General features: G+C 41.5%; 1 protein-coding gene across 2 annotated transcripts; it reads right to left on the reverse strand.

The window, feature by feature from the left end:
• Window positions 1-421: 421 nt before the first annotated feature.
• On the reverse strand, window positions 422-13,596 carry mst1ra (macrophage stimulating 1 receptor a). 2 transcript variants are annotated; one of them, XM_061291031.1, is made up of 21 exons: window positions 13,490-13,596; window positions 11,325-12,607; window positions 9,252-9,422; window positions 9,062-9,181; window positions 8,810-8,980; window positions 8,568-8,734; window positions 8,213-8,342; window positions 8,008-8,144; window positions 7,741-7,923; window positions 7,550-7,649; window positions 7,159-7,389; window positions 6,928-7,074; window positions 6,682-6,841; window positions 6,522-6,611; window positions 6,235-6,438; window positions 6,073-6,153; window positions 5,823-6,004; window positions 5,584-5,693; window positions 3,564-3,729; window positions 2,753-2,889; window positions 422-2,677 (listed from the first exon to the last, which is right to left on the reverse strand). In XM_061291031.1, the coding sequence occupies exons 2-21, from the start codon at window positions 12,540-12,542 to the stop codon at window positions 2,440-2,442; spliced, it is 4,143 nt and encodes a 1,380-aa protein (XP_061147015.1). In that variant the 5' UTR covers window positions 12,543-12,607; window positions 13,490-13,596; the 3' UTR covers window positions 422-2,439. The 2 variants fall into 2 exon arrangements, with proteins under 2 accessions (XP_061147015.1, XP_061147016.1); XM_061291032.1 differs by having other exon boundaries at window positions 11,325-12,610; window positions 13,490-13,566.
• Between the last annotated feature and the right edge of the window lie 1,872 nt (window positions 13,597-15,468).

Consider the following 15,468-nt stretch of genomic DNA (forward strand, 5'->3'; position numbering starts at 1 on the left):
GTCTGCGTGTGTAGGGATTTAGATATTACTGGAGTTGGGCCGAATTCCGGTATCCTCAAAGCCGTCACGTTTCATTCAGGGGAAAAAAAATAATCGCAGATAGTGGCAAAAGTTTGCAAGTGTTTGCAATGTTGATTTTTTCATCAAGGTTGGTTCAAAGTTGCAAACGCTCACAAAAACATTCCCCAGATGTTCGCCAAACTTTCTATTTACAACCACTCCAACTGTTGACGAATGTCTGGTAACGCTTCAACAATGGCTTTTGTTACTAATTCCAAGGATGAATTGTGCAGACAGTAAAAGCAATTGTATTCTTGCTTGTGGAAGCAGCCCCTGAATCCCCAAGCCACTGAATTACACAGCCATTGAATAGTCTTCACTATTAAAGCACATATGAAATCGATTTTGAATTGCAGCAGCAGAATTTTCACTTTGTGTTTATTCAAGACTCATTAGGGCAAAGCAAAGGGAGAGAATAGAAAAAAATGTACAACAATGTTATTTACACTTGAACCTTTACTGAAGGGAAGATAATGCAGTAAGAAGTGGCCTGGAAATAGTCCTTAACTTGAAAAATTAGCCTTGAAAGTCATTACCATAATAAAAAGACACAATGATGAGTTGTCCAGCGGTTTAGCAGATTTTGGATGCTTGGGGGGTGTTTGTGTAACACCTTTATTGTAATGTTGACGTAGTGAGGCGCATCACTGCGGCAGCATCACAGCAGTAACGGCAAAAGACAATCTCGGGTGCCCTCTAGCGCTGATTAAATATACTGTTTCAACCTCAGGCGTCGTGTATAAAGCACACCACTACAAATAGACTGAGTTCATCATCCAGTGGACTGCTTTTCACATGTAGATATGATCTCTCTATATTGCTAACTATATCCACAAAAGTTGTTCCCTGAGCTTAAGGTAGTTAATGCCACCGTACTTACATAAATGGTTAAAAATCTATGTCGAGACAAAAGTTTACATTCATTTGGCCTTACTTATATTTCACATCCGTTTTTGTTTTTTATTTCAAGCTCTATTTTGTCTCAAGACCATTTGTTGTAACACGATGTGGAACTTTCACAGTCTCACAAATCATTTGCTGGATTTATACTGCATGTCTAAGAGGCTTATTCCAATTTGATTTAAATATACCGTAATTTTCGGACTATAAGTCGCGTTTTCTTTTCATAGCTTGGGTGGGGGGGCGACTTATACTCAGGAGCAACTTATATATGTTTTTTTCACAGATTTTTACTTGATCATTAACACATCACTTACTTACAAGTATAGTTGACCACTTCACATGTTATTTTTAGTATAGTTGATCACTTCACATGCTTTGATATCTTTATCTTGAACATATTCAAAACATAGAAAAAAAGAGAGAAAAAATCAAATAAAGTAATTAACACTTTAAAGCGCCATATCCTCTGGACATGTCCTCTGTCACCAGGATGACATAAAGGACGAGAAATTTGATCGATGGATTTAATGATTTGGAGTGACACAAATGGTTTGATAATATTGTTGTTTATGTAATAGTTATTTAAAATATAGTTTATATATCGTTGTATGGGCCTGTGGAATAATTTGAACTGCGGCGCGGCACACGGCATAGTTGACAAAGGACAATCGATAATAGACGAGAAATTTGATCGATGGATTTAATGATTTGGAGTGACACAAATGGTTTGATAATATTGTTGTTTATGTGATAGTTATTTAAAATATAGTTTATATATCGTTGTATGGGCCTGTGGAATAATTTGAACTGCAGCGCGGCACACGGCATTGTTGACAAAGGACGATCGATGGATTTAATGAATTGGAGTGACACAGATGGTTTTATAAACGTGTTATTTATGTAATTATTTTTTTTAAATAACTGAATGTTACGTCAGGCCCGTTCTCAGCTCCTCGTTTGTGTTTGTCATGTTAGCATACCGTATCGTTTAGCTTGTTATTGCTCGTTCATCTCTGTTCTTGGTGTCGGATTTTGTCGAATAAATTGCCCCCCAAAATGCGATTTATACTCCGGAGTGATTTATATGTGTTTTATTTAACTTTTATGGCATTTTATGGCTCTTGCGACTTATACTCCGGAGCGATTTATAGTCCGAAAATTACGGTATGTTCGTTTTTGTAATGACAGGCAGAATAATTCAATGCTCTTCCACTGGACGGCAGAAGGTAAAATTGTCATTCATACAGAAGAATAAAAAGTCATAAAATAATAAAAGGTCAAAGATTAAGTCAAATTGAGAGAAGGCCATTATTTTTACTACTAATTTAAATCATACAGTGTAAATCCAGTCTTAGTCCTTAGCACGTACAGTGTCTTTTAATCTCGATAACACATGATAAATAAACAAACTCCCGATAAGTCTCTTTGTAATCCCGGAGCGCTGTATTCGTGTGTTCTTATCAGTTTTAAAGGTCCTTAGCTGCCATCTTGACCGCTCGTATCCGACTCCGAGCCCTCGGCCTCGGCCTCGTCGGCAGATGCAGTCAGTGGGGGGTAAGGCCTGGCCTGGTCTAAATTGACATAGTTGACCTTCAGGTTGATGTAGTGCTCTCCCGTGAGACAGGACAGAATGTGCTGCACGTCCCCGACCAAGCTGTGGAACGTGGGCCTACATTCGGGCTCCGGGTCCCAACTTGCCAGCATGATGGAATAACTGTGGAATCAAAGAAAGCGTTGGAGGTGATTGTGCAAAAGCTTGATGCTGAGGTCATTTGGAAGAGTGTCTTACAGAGCATTAGGGCAATACTGGGGCTGAGGTAGCCGGCGGCCCCTAAGTAAATAGTGTGTGATGTCATAGGGGTCCACTTCTGGGTATGGACTAGCTCCTCTGGTCAGCAGCTCCCACATCAACACGCCATAGGACCACTGGAAGAAATGTCATAAAAACCAGCATCCAGTGCTTTCTTATTTATGATATATTTTTTTTGTAAATTTATGGATGTGGTTTGAACTCAAGTGTCACAATTTTGAGGTTCCAGATTCAAATCTCAGCTTCATCTTTCCGGTGTGGTTTTTGCCTTTCCTGTTTGCGTGCTCTTTGATTAATCTGCCCTCCTTTCATATTGCGATAACATGCATATTAGGTGAATTAAAGACTTTAAATCAATTTCCTTTGGTGTGAAAGTGAGTGGCACCGGCTGTATCTTTATGTGCCTGAGATAAGCTTCAGCTCATCCCTGACGTGAATAAATTTGTTTAGCATTGTAAATGTTTTTTTTTTTATGTATTTTTGTTAGATTGGGTATCAATAAAAATTAAAAACTAGTGGACATATAAAAATATACTCATATGTAAAATCAAATCAATAGATTTATTTATTTATTTATTTATTTATTTATTTATTTATTTGTTTGTTTGTTTGTTTGTTTGTTTGTTTATTTATTTATTTATTTATTTATTTATTTATTTATTTATTTATTTATTTATTTATTGATTGATTGATTGATTGATTGATTGATTTATTTATTTATTTGTTTGTTTGTTTGTTTGTTTATATTATCCATGTGTGATGAGTGAACTCAGGTGTCTCGTCTACTCACCACATCCGATTTGGTGGTGAACTTCTGTGTCTGCAAGCTCTCGATGGCCATCCACTTGACCGGTAACTTTGCCGTCTTGCAGTCTTGAATACTGTAGTACTCCTTGTCGTAAATGTCACGCGCCATGCCGAAGTCTGCCACCTTGACGGTGAAGGTCTCATCCAGCCTTAGGAGTGAGCCAAGACAACATAGGAGAAGTTATAAAATGTCTGGAAGATGCACAAAATGATTAATCTCAGGGACCAAATACTCTGACAACATTTAATAACTTTTATACTGTGAGTTTTTTATGCCTTTCGGACTGGTAATCCGACTGATAACAAACTGCCAAAAGTTTTTTATTACCGTATTTTCCGCACTATTAGGCGCACCAGATTATAAGGCGCACCTTCAATGAACGGCCCATTTTAAAATTTTGTCCATATATAAGGCGCACCGGATTATATGGCGCCTAAAATAGAAGCTATACTGCAACAAACTGAGGTTGACTAGGGTTGCGGTATGCATCCACTAGCCAATAACCAACAAGCCCTCTGTAAACAATCGCGTTTCTCAAACGATCTCCGAATAAAATGATCGGAACTGACTAAAATTTTATCTAACGCATTGGTACTACTTACCTATGTTTCCCTTCCATATCGATCCGTAGGTTTACTCGAAACATTAACAGAGCAGCCTATTTTGACATGAAATAGCCGGGTGCGTATAGCAGCTATGGTTATAGCATTAGCCATCCGCAAATCCCCATGAGCCTCAGCTCGCAATCTCCCATGAGCCTCAGCAAAGTGTAAACAATCGCGTTTCTCAAACGATCTCCTATAAAATAATCGGAACTGACTAAAGTTCAATCTAACGCATTGGCACTACTTACCTATGTTTCCCTTCCATATCGATCCGTAGATTTACTCGAAACAATAACAGAGCAGCCTATTTTGACATGAAATAGCCTGGTGCGTATAGCAGCTATCGTTATAGCATTAGCCATCCGCAAATTCCCATGAGCCTCAGCTCGCAATCTCCCATGAGCTTCAGCAAACTGTAAACAATCGCGTTTCTCAAACGATCTCCTATAAAATGATCGGAACTGACTAAAGTTCGATCTAACGCCTTGGTACTACTTACCTATGTTTCCCTTCCATATCGATCGGTAGATTTACTCGAAACATTAACAGAGCAGCCTATTTTGACATGAAATAGCCTGGTGCGTATAGCAACTATTGTTATAGCATTAGCCATTCCCATGAGCCTCAGCTCGCAATCTCCCATGAGCTTCAGCAAAGTGTAAACAATCGCGTTTCTCAAACGATCTCCTATAAAATGATCGTAACTGACTAAAGTTCGATCTAACGCATTGGTACTACTTACCTATGTTTCCCTTCCATATCGATCCGTAGATTTACTCAAACCTTAACAGAGCAGCCTATTTTGACATGAAATAGCCTCGCGCGTATAGCAGCTATCGTTATAGCATTAGCCATCCGCAAATTCCCATGAGCCTCGGCTCGCAATCGCGCATGAGCCTCAGCAAAGTGTAAACAATCGCGTTTCTCAAATTATCTCCTATAATTATAAGCAGAACTGACTAAAGTTTGATCTAACACATTGGTAGGGCTTACCTATGTTTCCCTTCCATATCAATCCGTAAATTTACTCGAAACATTAACGGAGCAGCCTATTTTGAAATGAAATAGCCTCGCGGGTACAACAGCTATTCTGTGACGCCCCCTGACTACAGTTGCCGTAATGTTGGGAAGCGATGCGACCTTGTAATTTACTAGTCGTAGTAAAATGTACTGAAACATTTTGGCACAGCACTGTGTACAACCAGTATGGATCAACAAATTCATCAATTGATCCATATATAAGGCACTCTGCATTATAAGGCGCACTGTGTTTTTTTTAGTAAAATGTAAGTTTTTAGGTGCGCCTAATAGTGCGGAAAATACGGTACTTTGCAAATAAGCAAACTATCAAATATTTACTAGCCCCAATGTTTGTGCAATCTAGGCTTCACACTCACATGCAGTTCCGTGCAGCCAGGTCTCTGTGCACAAATTTCTTTTGCGCTAAATACTGCATCCCCTTGGCAACCTGCAGTCCAAAGCCTATGAGGTCTTTAACGGTTGGATTCTGTCTAAGACAAATGTAAATGTCAGAGTGCACTTCTCCAATAATTTAAAACATAAACAAACCCCCACAGGTTTGCAGAGCAAACATTTACAGTCTAAGGTCCCAGGAGGTTTGATTGTGAAACATTACCCTCTGTGGGGAGCGAATAAAATGCCGAACGTCGCCATGTTTCATGTACGGCAGCACCACCAGGGGGAGCCCTTCTTTGGGTAACGTGATGCCAAGCAGAGACAGAATGTTGGGATGGTGAAAGCCCTTCATGATGATTCCCTCTCTGAGAAATTGATCCACTTCCTTTAGATCGGTGATTCCTGTCGACACGTTAAAGCCTTAGAAAAGAAAATTCTCTGTGACATATCGTATAACCCTGTTTACATACGATTTAGTGATTTAACAGCACAATGGATCTCTTGATTATTGCTGTCCTTCAGATAGCCATGATACACAGTTCCAAAGTGACCTGCATGAAAAGGAAAACGAAAACATGAGATGTGGGTAACTCTTCATCTTGAAGAGTTTTTTAAGCCCCATAAGATGTTACCTTTGCCAATGCTTTGGCTATCTTCGATCCTGAGCATCTCAGCAGGGATAAGGACATCCTTGACCTCGTCCAGCAGGTCGGAGCTGAGGCTGATCATTGAGACGCTGGATCGCGAAATCAGCGGAACAGCGAGGTGGTCATAGCTGGTGGCGTACAGCGGACCTTGAAAGGCCATTCCACCCGCCGACGTTTGGTTGGAATCCACTGAAACACACACAGATGAAGGAAAGTTGTCAGGAGGAATTTCAACCCAAACTCAGTCACTATGCTGCTTGCTTTTCTCTTACCCTGCCTGTAGTCGCCTGTCGGGGACATTTCCCCGTGGCTGCCCATCCGGCTTATGGAAAACCTGGTGCTTAAACGATTCTCGATGATAGCTGAAACCACAACGACGAAACGCTCGAAGCTGAAATGATGACAAATGCTTACCAAATGTTGAAGCCTTACCTCGCTTCTTTTTTCTCAGATGAATCATAACGAGTGCGATTCCGGCACCCGCCACCAAGGCGAAGATTACACCCAGCACGATGGCCGCGATGACCGAATCGGCATTGTCGTCCTCATACCGGACAGTGCCCACGTTGTGGGATTCGCCGTTCACTGAGACCTACAATGGTAGATAGTATCAAGTCTTCAGCTACAAAATTGTGTACACCTGCTTATGTCCATGCGTTGATAGTATTACTATCTCACTCTGACAGGCAATCCCTCGATGGGGATCACTTGGGTTTTAGGAATCCTGCAGGTCAGCTCATTCATCAGAACCTGGACGTTACAGTCCATGTCCCCGATTGCCATGGTGATCTTCATGCACTGGTCCACCATGTTCAGTTTGTCGTGCTGGTTTAAACGTGATATTTACAGATTGGTTATTATACGGTTGCCGTGCTGGGTGGGCGGAGTCACGTAACTGCGTAAACATACGTGCAGCGAAACTTCAGTCTGTCCCGGTGTGAGGACCAATACGTTGTCTTCGTGTTCAAATGGGATGACTTCGGCGTCGGGGTGGTAGTTGAAGCGTCTCCTCCACACGTTTTCCATGCCGTCCATGTGAATGATTAGCTCCCCTGAGTCTGATCTGTCTTCCGACACATCGAACGGAAAAGTGGGAGCCTGGCACGTCATGTGGGTAGCGTTCCCTGTACCGTTACATTCCTGAAAGGAAATGATCACGTTTAAGAGACAAGAGCCACACCAAAACAAAGAAAATTGTGAGGGCTTATTTATCATTGCTCGAAGTTAAATGATCGGATTCATCGGTGAATCGACACATTAATCAATTACTAAAATAATCGTTAGTTTCAGTCCTACTTACCAGTTTGTGGGGTTCCAAAGGGGAGTTTTTGGAAGTGTACTGAAGCACAGTTTTGTGTGCAGAGTCAAGATTCTGACCCGTAATCACTAACTTGGAGCCACTGAAGGACAACATAAATAAGCAAATGAACAACAATTAGATTTTCAGGCTATAGATACTGTATCACTTCTCATCAGTTCATTCCATTGTACCTGCTGAAACTGCAATGAGGATACACCGACGTCACAACAGGGTTTTTCTTGTAGATAAACTTCTTAGCGGTAGTGACCTCAAAGTTGTCGATGACTACTTTGACAGGAACGTGGCCAATATTTGTGGCAGCCGCTGTGAGGCACACAATTGAAGACAATGTCCCGCTCTCTTCCAGAGGAACACTGGACACAATCATTACACATTACACTAATCGTTTTAACCGCACGACTATGATGACATTGATGCTTAGATCTTGTTTGCCTTACTCTTGAATGTGACACATTTTGTCTGCGATGAAAGCTTCCCTCCGCATACCGGAATCAAGGTTTCGGCCTGTCAGTGTGACAAGCGTACCGCCAGAAACAGGGCCATGCTCTGGTCTGATTTGAATTATGCTTGGCTCCTGATAAGACATGAGAATTCCTTTCATTCCAATCACTGACCTTCTATTGTATAACTTAGTCATCTCACCACAACAGAGAAGCCAGACACCCGAGAGGTGCCTTCGATGGAGTACGCGCCCCTCGTCTTCCCCTCGTGCACTTCCAGAGTTATTGTCAGATTGTGGTTTGACACTTTTTCCTTCAGCTTGCATACGAGCCTGCATCGGAAAAGTATGGTATGACCTTAAGTCAAAGAGGGAGAATCCAAAGATTCTATATACTGGGTACAATGAAATCTTAAGACTATGAGGTCATTCTGTAATGTGCAACCTAGTCTCAGAAAGCTTGGTCTAGGGTTACACGATGCTTTGACGCTGCTTTCCTGGAACAGCAGGTAATGTTTATTCCATTGATTTTGTTGTTGTTGTATGTATGGTACTCACACTTGGCTCCTGCTTTTGTCAGGCAGGACAGCACACAAGGTCCCTGAGCCCACAGTGACTGTGTGGCTGACACCGTTGTTGATGGGCGGTCTCTGAGGAGATTGAAACTCTCTCCCGCAAAGCGTCAGCTCAGTCTCCCCGCCAGCCGGTGCCGTTTTGGGGAAAAACTACAGATACAAAACAATCAAACTCAATTGAGCACTCCGGGAGATGTCGTCAACGCTGTCATTGTCTTGAACTACCTCTGTTATGACTGGCGCACAAGAATACTTATTCCACAGCGAGGCGCACTCATCTTGCCTCGAGCACATTCCCGAGCACCAGCCGCAGTTCATGAAGCGCGGAGACATCAAACACATAGAGCACGTCACGAAATGCGTGCAGCCTGGTCCAATGATCGGCACCCTGAACAACTGGATAGGGGACAGTGCGAGACATGGGGAAGAGAAACTACAACCATCATCCATCCATGATGGACGGTGCAAAAATATTACCTGATTTTCAGCCACAAAAAAAAGCGAGTCATCATTGACGACAGTTGCTGTCCTAGATATTGGCATCTCTCCAAGTGAATAGTTGGCAAAAACAAAGGGCGTGTCAATTGTAAGAATGACCTAAAACCAGACAACAATCAATTAGTACAAGCATTCAAACGGAGTCACTGTCAAATATGAAGTTATCCACCTGGAGGATTCTTCCATCTGAAGTCCCAAAGTGCCCAAGAGTTTGTTTCCCACTGATGGTAACCAGGATGGACGTGAAGAGGACATCCCTCATCTTACGGTTGAAGAGGTCTATTCGGTAGTATGGTTTGGAAACCAGCGTGGGTCTGTCTGTGCATGTGGCGTTGCCCGACTGGGACAAACACAAAAAGAGACAAATGACTTTTTGCTCATATCAAATTTCCTTCTTTAGACTATTTTATGATGCAATCCTCTTTGGCAAATTTTCTATTTCATCCACTGTCTCGCAACCTTCAAGTTATGTTCCTGACAGTGTTCTTCATTGATTTCACATATTTGCTCTTGTCTGTTGTGTTTATTTACAGATTCAACCTGCCTTTCAATTTCCTGTTTTGCCCTTTCGGGGATTTGAGGCCCACCAAGCACAACCACGGTAGTACTTTTCACTCATTTACTTTTGTCCGTATGTTTCCCTCGGTCTGCGTCAACATTCACATACACTTGTGTATACATCTAAAAAGGAAGTGTTCCAGCCGCAGTCAAGCAAGCCATAAGAACTCATGGACACACTCATCATGTTGACTGAGTGTCCCACAGTAAGTGGACCTTTGAAGCTTTCGCACATAAACAGAGAATTAAAACGAATGACGGTTAGAAACATGAAAACATTTGAAGCTTTTCAAACAAGTTCTAGCATGCGACTCTTTTGGTCGTCTCTCCACTGTGACATTTTTGAGGGAATTAAATCACGCTATTTGAAACTCTTGAATTGAACATTACATGACAACATTTTCCATCGTCCTCCAATTTCCTGTTTGAGAGCAGTCCCTCCCTCCCTTGAAATTCCACCTTATCAGTAGGATTTATTACACATTTGTTGGCAGGCATTCCCGTCTGTGTACACACTGCTGCTCAAAGGACACAGGTTGAACTCCATGAAAAAAAGAAAGACCGCACCTTCAGGCAAAACCTCTGCTTGGAAATTAGATGGCGAGCTGGACACTTTACTTTGCATGTTCCCGCAAATTTAGGACAAAGGTTTTTATATCTGGTGTCTGTCCCGTCTGGTGTTTGTTGAAGAAAACCAGAGCTTGCTAATGTGACTCATGCACCTCTCCCAGTCTTGTCGTTTGCCTCGTACTCTTTCACACACCTTCATTTGTTTCTCTTTCGAAATTTACTGCATGTAATTTACACTTAGTGGCTACAACTTTACAGTTTAATGATATTCAGCACCATGACATGTTGCTAAAGGGGACTTACTACAGAAAATATACTTTTTAACTTATTGTTTACAAATCTCTGGGGTGAAATCACACAATCAAATAACTATATTGGCAAGTGCCTATTTATAGAAAACTGTGAGCGTGACTGAATCACTCAGAATTTTACAGTATTGTGAAAAACAGTTTAGTTAGTTTACACAATACCATCCCTCACAGAGTTTCTCAACTTCCGGATTTGATTATTATAAATCTGATTGTTATTCAGAACTGCAGTGTTGGAAGCGTCAATTTATGATTGATGCTTGGTGATGAAGTGTTTCCTCCTCAAGTGAAAATGCAACTGAGTGATTTTTGTGGTTGTTTTAATCACCATCATGGTAATGAAAGCTTCTTCCGCTTTGGGACACACTGAAGTAGTTGGGTGAGCTGTGAGAGGCAGAGTTTACCGTAATCTTCTCAAACCAAAACTCTTGAGACCCATTTAAAAAATCTCTTTTGCACATTGTCCCCATGCTTGCAGAGAGTAAACGCAAATCCCACACAGGACAGCTAGAGATTTGAACTCCAGTGTTGTCCTATTATGTCATATTAACATGGAAAATCTGGCACGACTCAGGCTGGATTTACACAGTTCAAGGGTCAGTGTTCCAACTTTTTTGCCCTCAGGTGGCACGATGAGAATATGAATCATGGCGTTGTAGAGCGGAAAAGAGATGTTTTTTCGCAGGAAGTTGTTGATACGACTCATGTTTTGCATTAATAGACTCTGAAAGTACGTCAAATGTTTTGGTCATGCTTACTTCACTTGTGGTCAAGAACTGGTAACTTCCCGTCTTGGCCTTACTCACCTCATGCGGGCAGTTCTCACACGCCTGAAAGTGACACAGTCCTCTGGATAATTGTTCTGGTCCGGATCTGCAGCAATCCTCCACGCCTCTGTCAATCTTGCTGTTGACGTCGCTCAAAGAAAAGGCGCACAGGGCTGAGTTCTTTTGGGGTTCTACCTGCAGGTTCACCTGCGCAAAGACACCATAGAGGATGTCCTCTGTCTCGTCCACCCTAAGCTCCAGAGCCAGATCCTTTCCCGCGCGACCAAAGTGGGCCGCCATGAGTCCATTGTATACGATATCCCTGTACGGCTCCCTTCGCCGCCTCTTGGGCTCATATCTGCACTCTAGAACCAGCTCACGATACGTCCATACCTCGTGAGTCTCCACGGGTAGCCGCCCTAGTCGGGTCTGAAAGGCCGAATCGGCTTTGGAGGGGTTCTCCCTCTGCAGGGATAGGAAGTACACAAACTCCCGTGTGGAGAAGCTGTAGATGTAATCGATGCCGTACGAGTCCCTCAGATGGGGCAGCACCGTCAGGCCTTCCATCACCATTTGAAATCCGTCTTCGGTAGAGAGCGGTCTCACCACAGACACCGACCTACGGGGGAACTTCTGGACCACTTTGTCATTAACAGAGGCTGCCACGAAGAAGTACGATGTGGCCGCCTGTTCTACAATAGTGACCTTGGTGCCCAACGGACTGGCCAGACAGTCCGGACAGTAAGAGGGAGAATTGTTACTTTTTTTGTATAAACACCGAGGTTCTGGCGGCAAGAGCTCAACGTCGATGAAGAAACAGATGCCGTGTTGGGTACTGCCGCATACGTACAAGTAGGGCAGGATAGCCACCGCCGCATCCAAGAGCAGCACCTCGTTATCCGTATCCACCGGCTCGCTGGGATCTACTTGGATGTCGCACAAGCGACAGGTTTGACACTCCGGACTCCCAATCGGCCCCGTTTTCACCTCCCACACTTTGCTCAGCTTGTCATCCACCGCCTCTACAATGTTCCGCGAGGCGATATAAACCTCAGGATTGAGTGGGTTGGCCACCACGTCCTGTATGGGATGCTCTGTTTGGAAACGCGGCACCGTGTATTTGACCGAGAAGTCCACCTGACTGCGGGGACCCGTAGGGCACGTGCGCTCTCCTGGGGAAATGTCGGCTCGTATCCACGTGGAAAGTGTCAGCAGGGTGGCCGCCCATGCCAACATCTCTGCGGCACGGCCCCTCATGTTCGGTGGGGGCTACGTAGAAGAGGCCCCTTTGGACTTTGATGCCATTCTTGAGGAGTGGAGCTCTGCTGGAGGACATGTTGAGATTTTATAGGCAATGCATTTCCTCTTTCTGTGCCATAAAAATTCATCCATTCAGTGTCTATAATCCATTTGTCAACAATAAGACAAAAAAAGAATCAAATAAAGTGCATCTCTGAAGTAATTTCTATTTCACTAAAATTTTACTAATAAACCATCCATTAATTTTTCATATGATTTCTCCTCATTAGAGTGGCGGGTGAGGTGGAGCCTATATCAGCTGACTATTGGCAACAGAAGCGTAGTTTACTTTGGAATACTCATTGGATGACATCAAATAAATCATAGAAATCGATGGGAGGTGCCGGGGCGAGTCTATACCAAGTAAGTGTTTCATATTTGCATTCAAGCATTACTTTATTTTCTCCACATGAGTCTTATGAAGTGTTTCAATGACGAGGACATGTGTGACACTCTAGTTCTTGCTATAGTTATTCACATGAAATTTGAGCATCCATCATGTAAATGCAGCCAAACTGAGAAGAGAGGAAAAGATATCAGGAAACATTCTCCATGTATGCACTGACGCATGAATGTGAAGGCGGCCTGAAAAACAGTAGAGCTAAGTTGTTTCGAGGCAAGCCATGACTTGCTTTGACAGTGTGATCATCAGCAACCATGGTGACTCTCGGGTCACAACCATGAGCAAATCCAAAAGCTGCATTTTATTAACACGGGGGAAATGCCAGCAAGTTGTTGTTAACGACAACCTTAAGCCTTGAATATGCCACATTGGGTATACTTTTAAAAAGTAAAACTACAATTAAAGTCATCCTAAAATTGCGTAATATTGTCTGATCATGACCAATCTGTTTCAAATTTAGTTTTAAAATAAAATATTAAAAAGTGAATGAGTTGCGGCTCACCTGACAGAGGATGTGTGGAAATGTACGTACTGTACTCCGAGCAGAGTTCAAGCTGCCACGCAACTTTAAGTGTGTCAAGCAGGTTGTAGTGATGGTAATAAAACCTGGATGTTTACTTTGTTCACCTTCAAAATAAAATAAGACAAGGTGTACACAACTCTTGTTTGGCCACAATTCATTAAGTATCTATTCAACAGTGTAGGTGTGAAAATATCATATTGGTTATATAATAAAGCTGTTCTTTATGTACAGAACATTGTATAGCTGTCATGGTAAAATTATACTTTTAAAATTACTACTTCAACAGCTAAAGCTAGTTCAAAAATTCCTCGTATTTTTTTTATTGTTAAACTGCAGTTAAAATGTTATGTTAAGTAAAACAAAAAAATATTTGAACTAATCACAATGCAATAAAGTTTCTGTTCCAATTGTTAAAATATTAATTAAACAATCCCAAAATACATAAATGAATACATGTTTTGATAAAACATGTAAAAATACATGTTTAACAATACATGAAAAACAAAAAAGTATTTGAACTAATCTCAATGCAATAAAGTTTCCGTTCCAATTGTTAAAATATTAATCCAACAATCCCAAAATACATAAATGAATACATGTTTTGATAAAACATGTGAAAATACATGTTATTTGCATTTGTAAAGTATTAATTCATTAATTTAATTCAAATATTGTTAAAATATTAAATATGAGATAATATCAAAATCATTAAAACATTATTTCATTCCTGCTCAAATGTAGATTAGCTATATGGATTTTAGCAACACCAATTTAAAAAGTGCCAGAAACATCTATGATGTTCATTCAGAAATGTACAAAATGTGCTGCGATTTATTATGAAAGTTACTGACTGGAAACACTTCACTCACCATTTCACTTTATTTGATCGTTGTGTGTGCTGGTGTGTGTGTGTTGCCCAGTGTCAGGCCGCACCCGCAGTGGAAACAAGACACAATTGCGCAACCTGAAAACCAGTAGACAACCTCATGGTTTCGTCATGTGTGTCATTCGTTGATGTCATGTGTTTCCTGTCAGATTTGTCCTATATACATTTGATATTATTAGGGAAAAAATAGATGCTCCTCAAACTTGTTTTGCCAAAAAGGCATTGTGCAAGATGAGTAATGATCTCTTTCACTTTTTTGTCTGGAAGGTATGGCAAGAATGTCTTCCTTCCAAACCCCGCCCGTAGAAACAGACAAGAGTGTACACATTAACAACTACCGTTTTTTTCCATGTATAATGCGCCCCCATGTATAATACGCACCCTAAAAATGGCATGTCGATGCTGGAAAAAAGCCTGTACCCATGTATAATACGCACCCAAATTTTGACTCCTACTTAAGTCCGTAAATGTAAAATTATTTCAGAAAAAAGATCATCTTTGGGAACAACCGGATGCTATTCTGCCGGTCAGTATCACTGCGCATGCGCTAGCAAACTTGATAGCGAAGAAATGTTTCAGATTTGTGTAGGGTACATTGTGACAGCAAACGAGCAGGTGATCGAGCAAGCGTCTGATACGAGAGCACTGTGTTCGTATGGAACGTGTTTGAAGTGAACAGCAGAGAAGAAAGCGCATCTGTAATGGCGGCCTCCGTATCATATCCGGATTAAAAAAAAAGAAAAAAAAAAAATTCTTTTTTTTTTGTACCCATGTATAATGCGCACCCCAGATGGTATTTGAAGTTATTAACGGAGATGGAAGATGATTGGTATGGTCACGGGAGTACTTTATTGATTGGTGATGTGGTTGATGAAGTGATTCATGACTGGCATGGTGATTTTTTTTCTCCATAAAGGAAAAATACAAAGGATCACTTTAATATATTCTTTAAGGCATTGGATGATTCATGCCCCAAAATGCATTTCCGCATATTTAAAAAGTTAAACATCAACTCAATGAACATAATGTTCACCCATTTGGCTGGAAGAACAAAGCCCTAAAGCAGTGACGT

This window comes from Syngnathus typhle, linkage group LG11, assembly GCF_033458585.1.
Source record: "Syngnathus typhle isolate RoL2023-S1 ecotype Sweden linkage group LG11, RoL_Styp_1.0, whole genome shotgun sequence".
Classification (NCBI taxonomy): Eukaryota; Metazoa; Chordata; class Actinopteri; order Syngnathiformes; family Syngnathidae; genus Syngnathus; species Syngnathus typhle.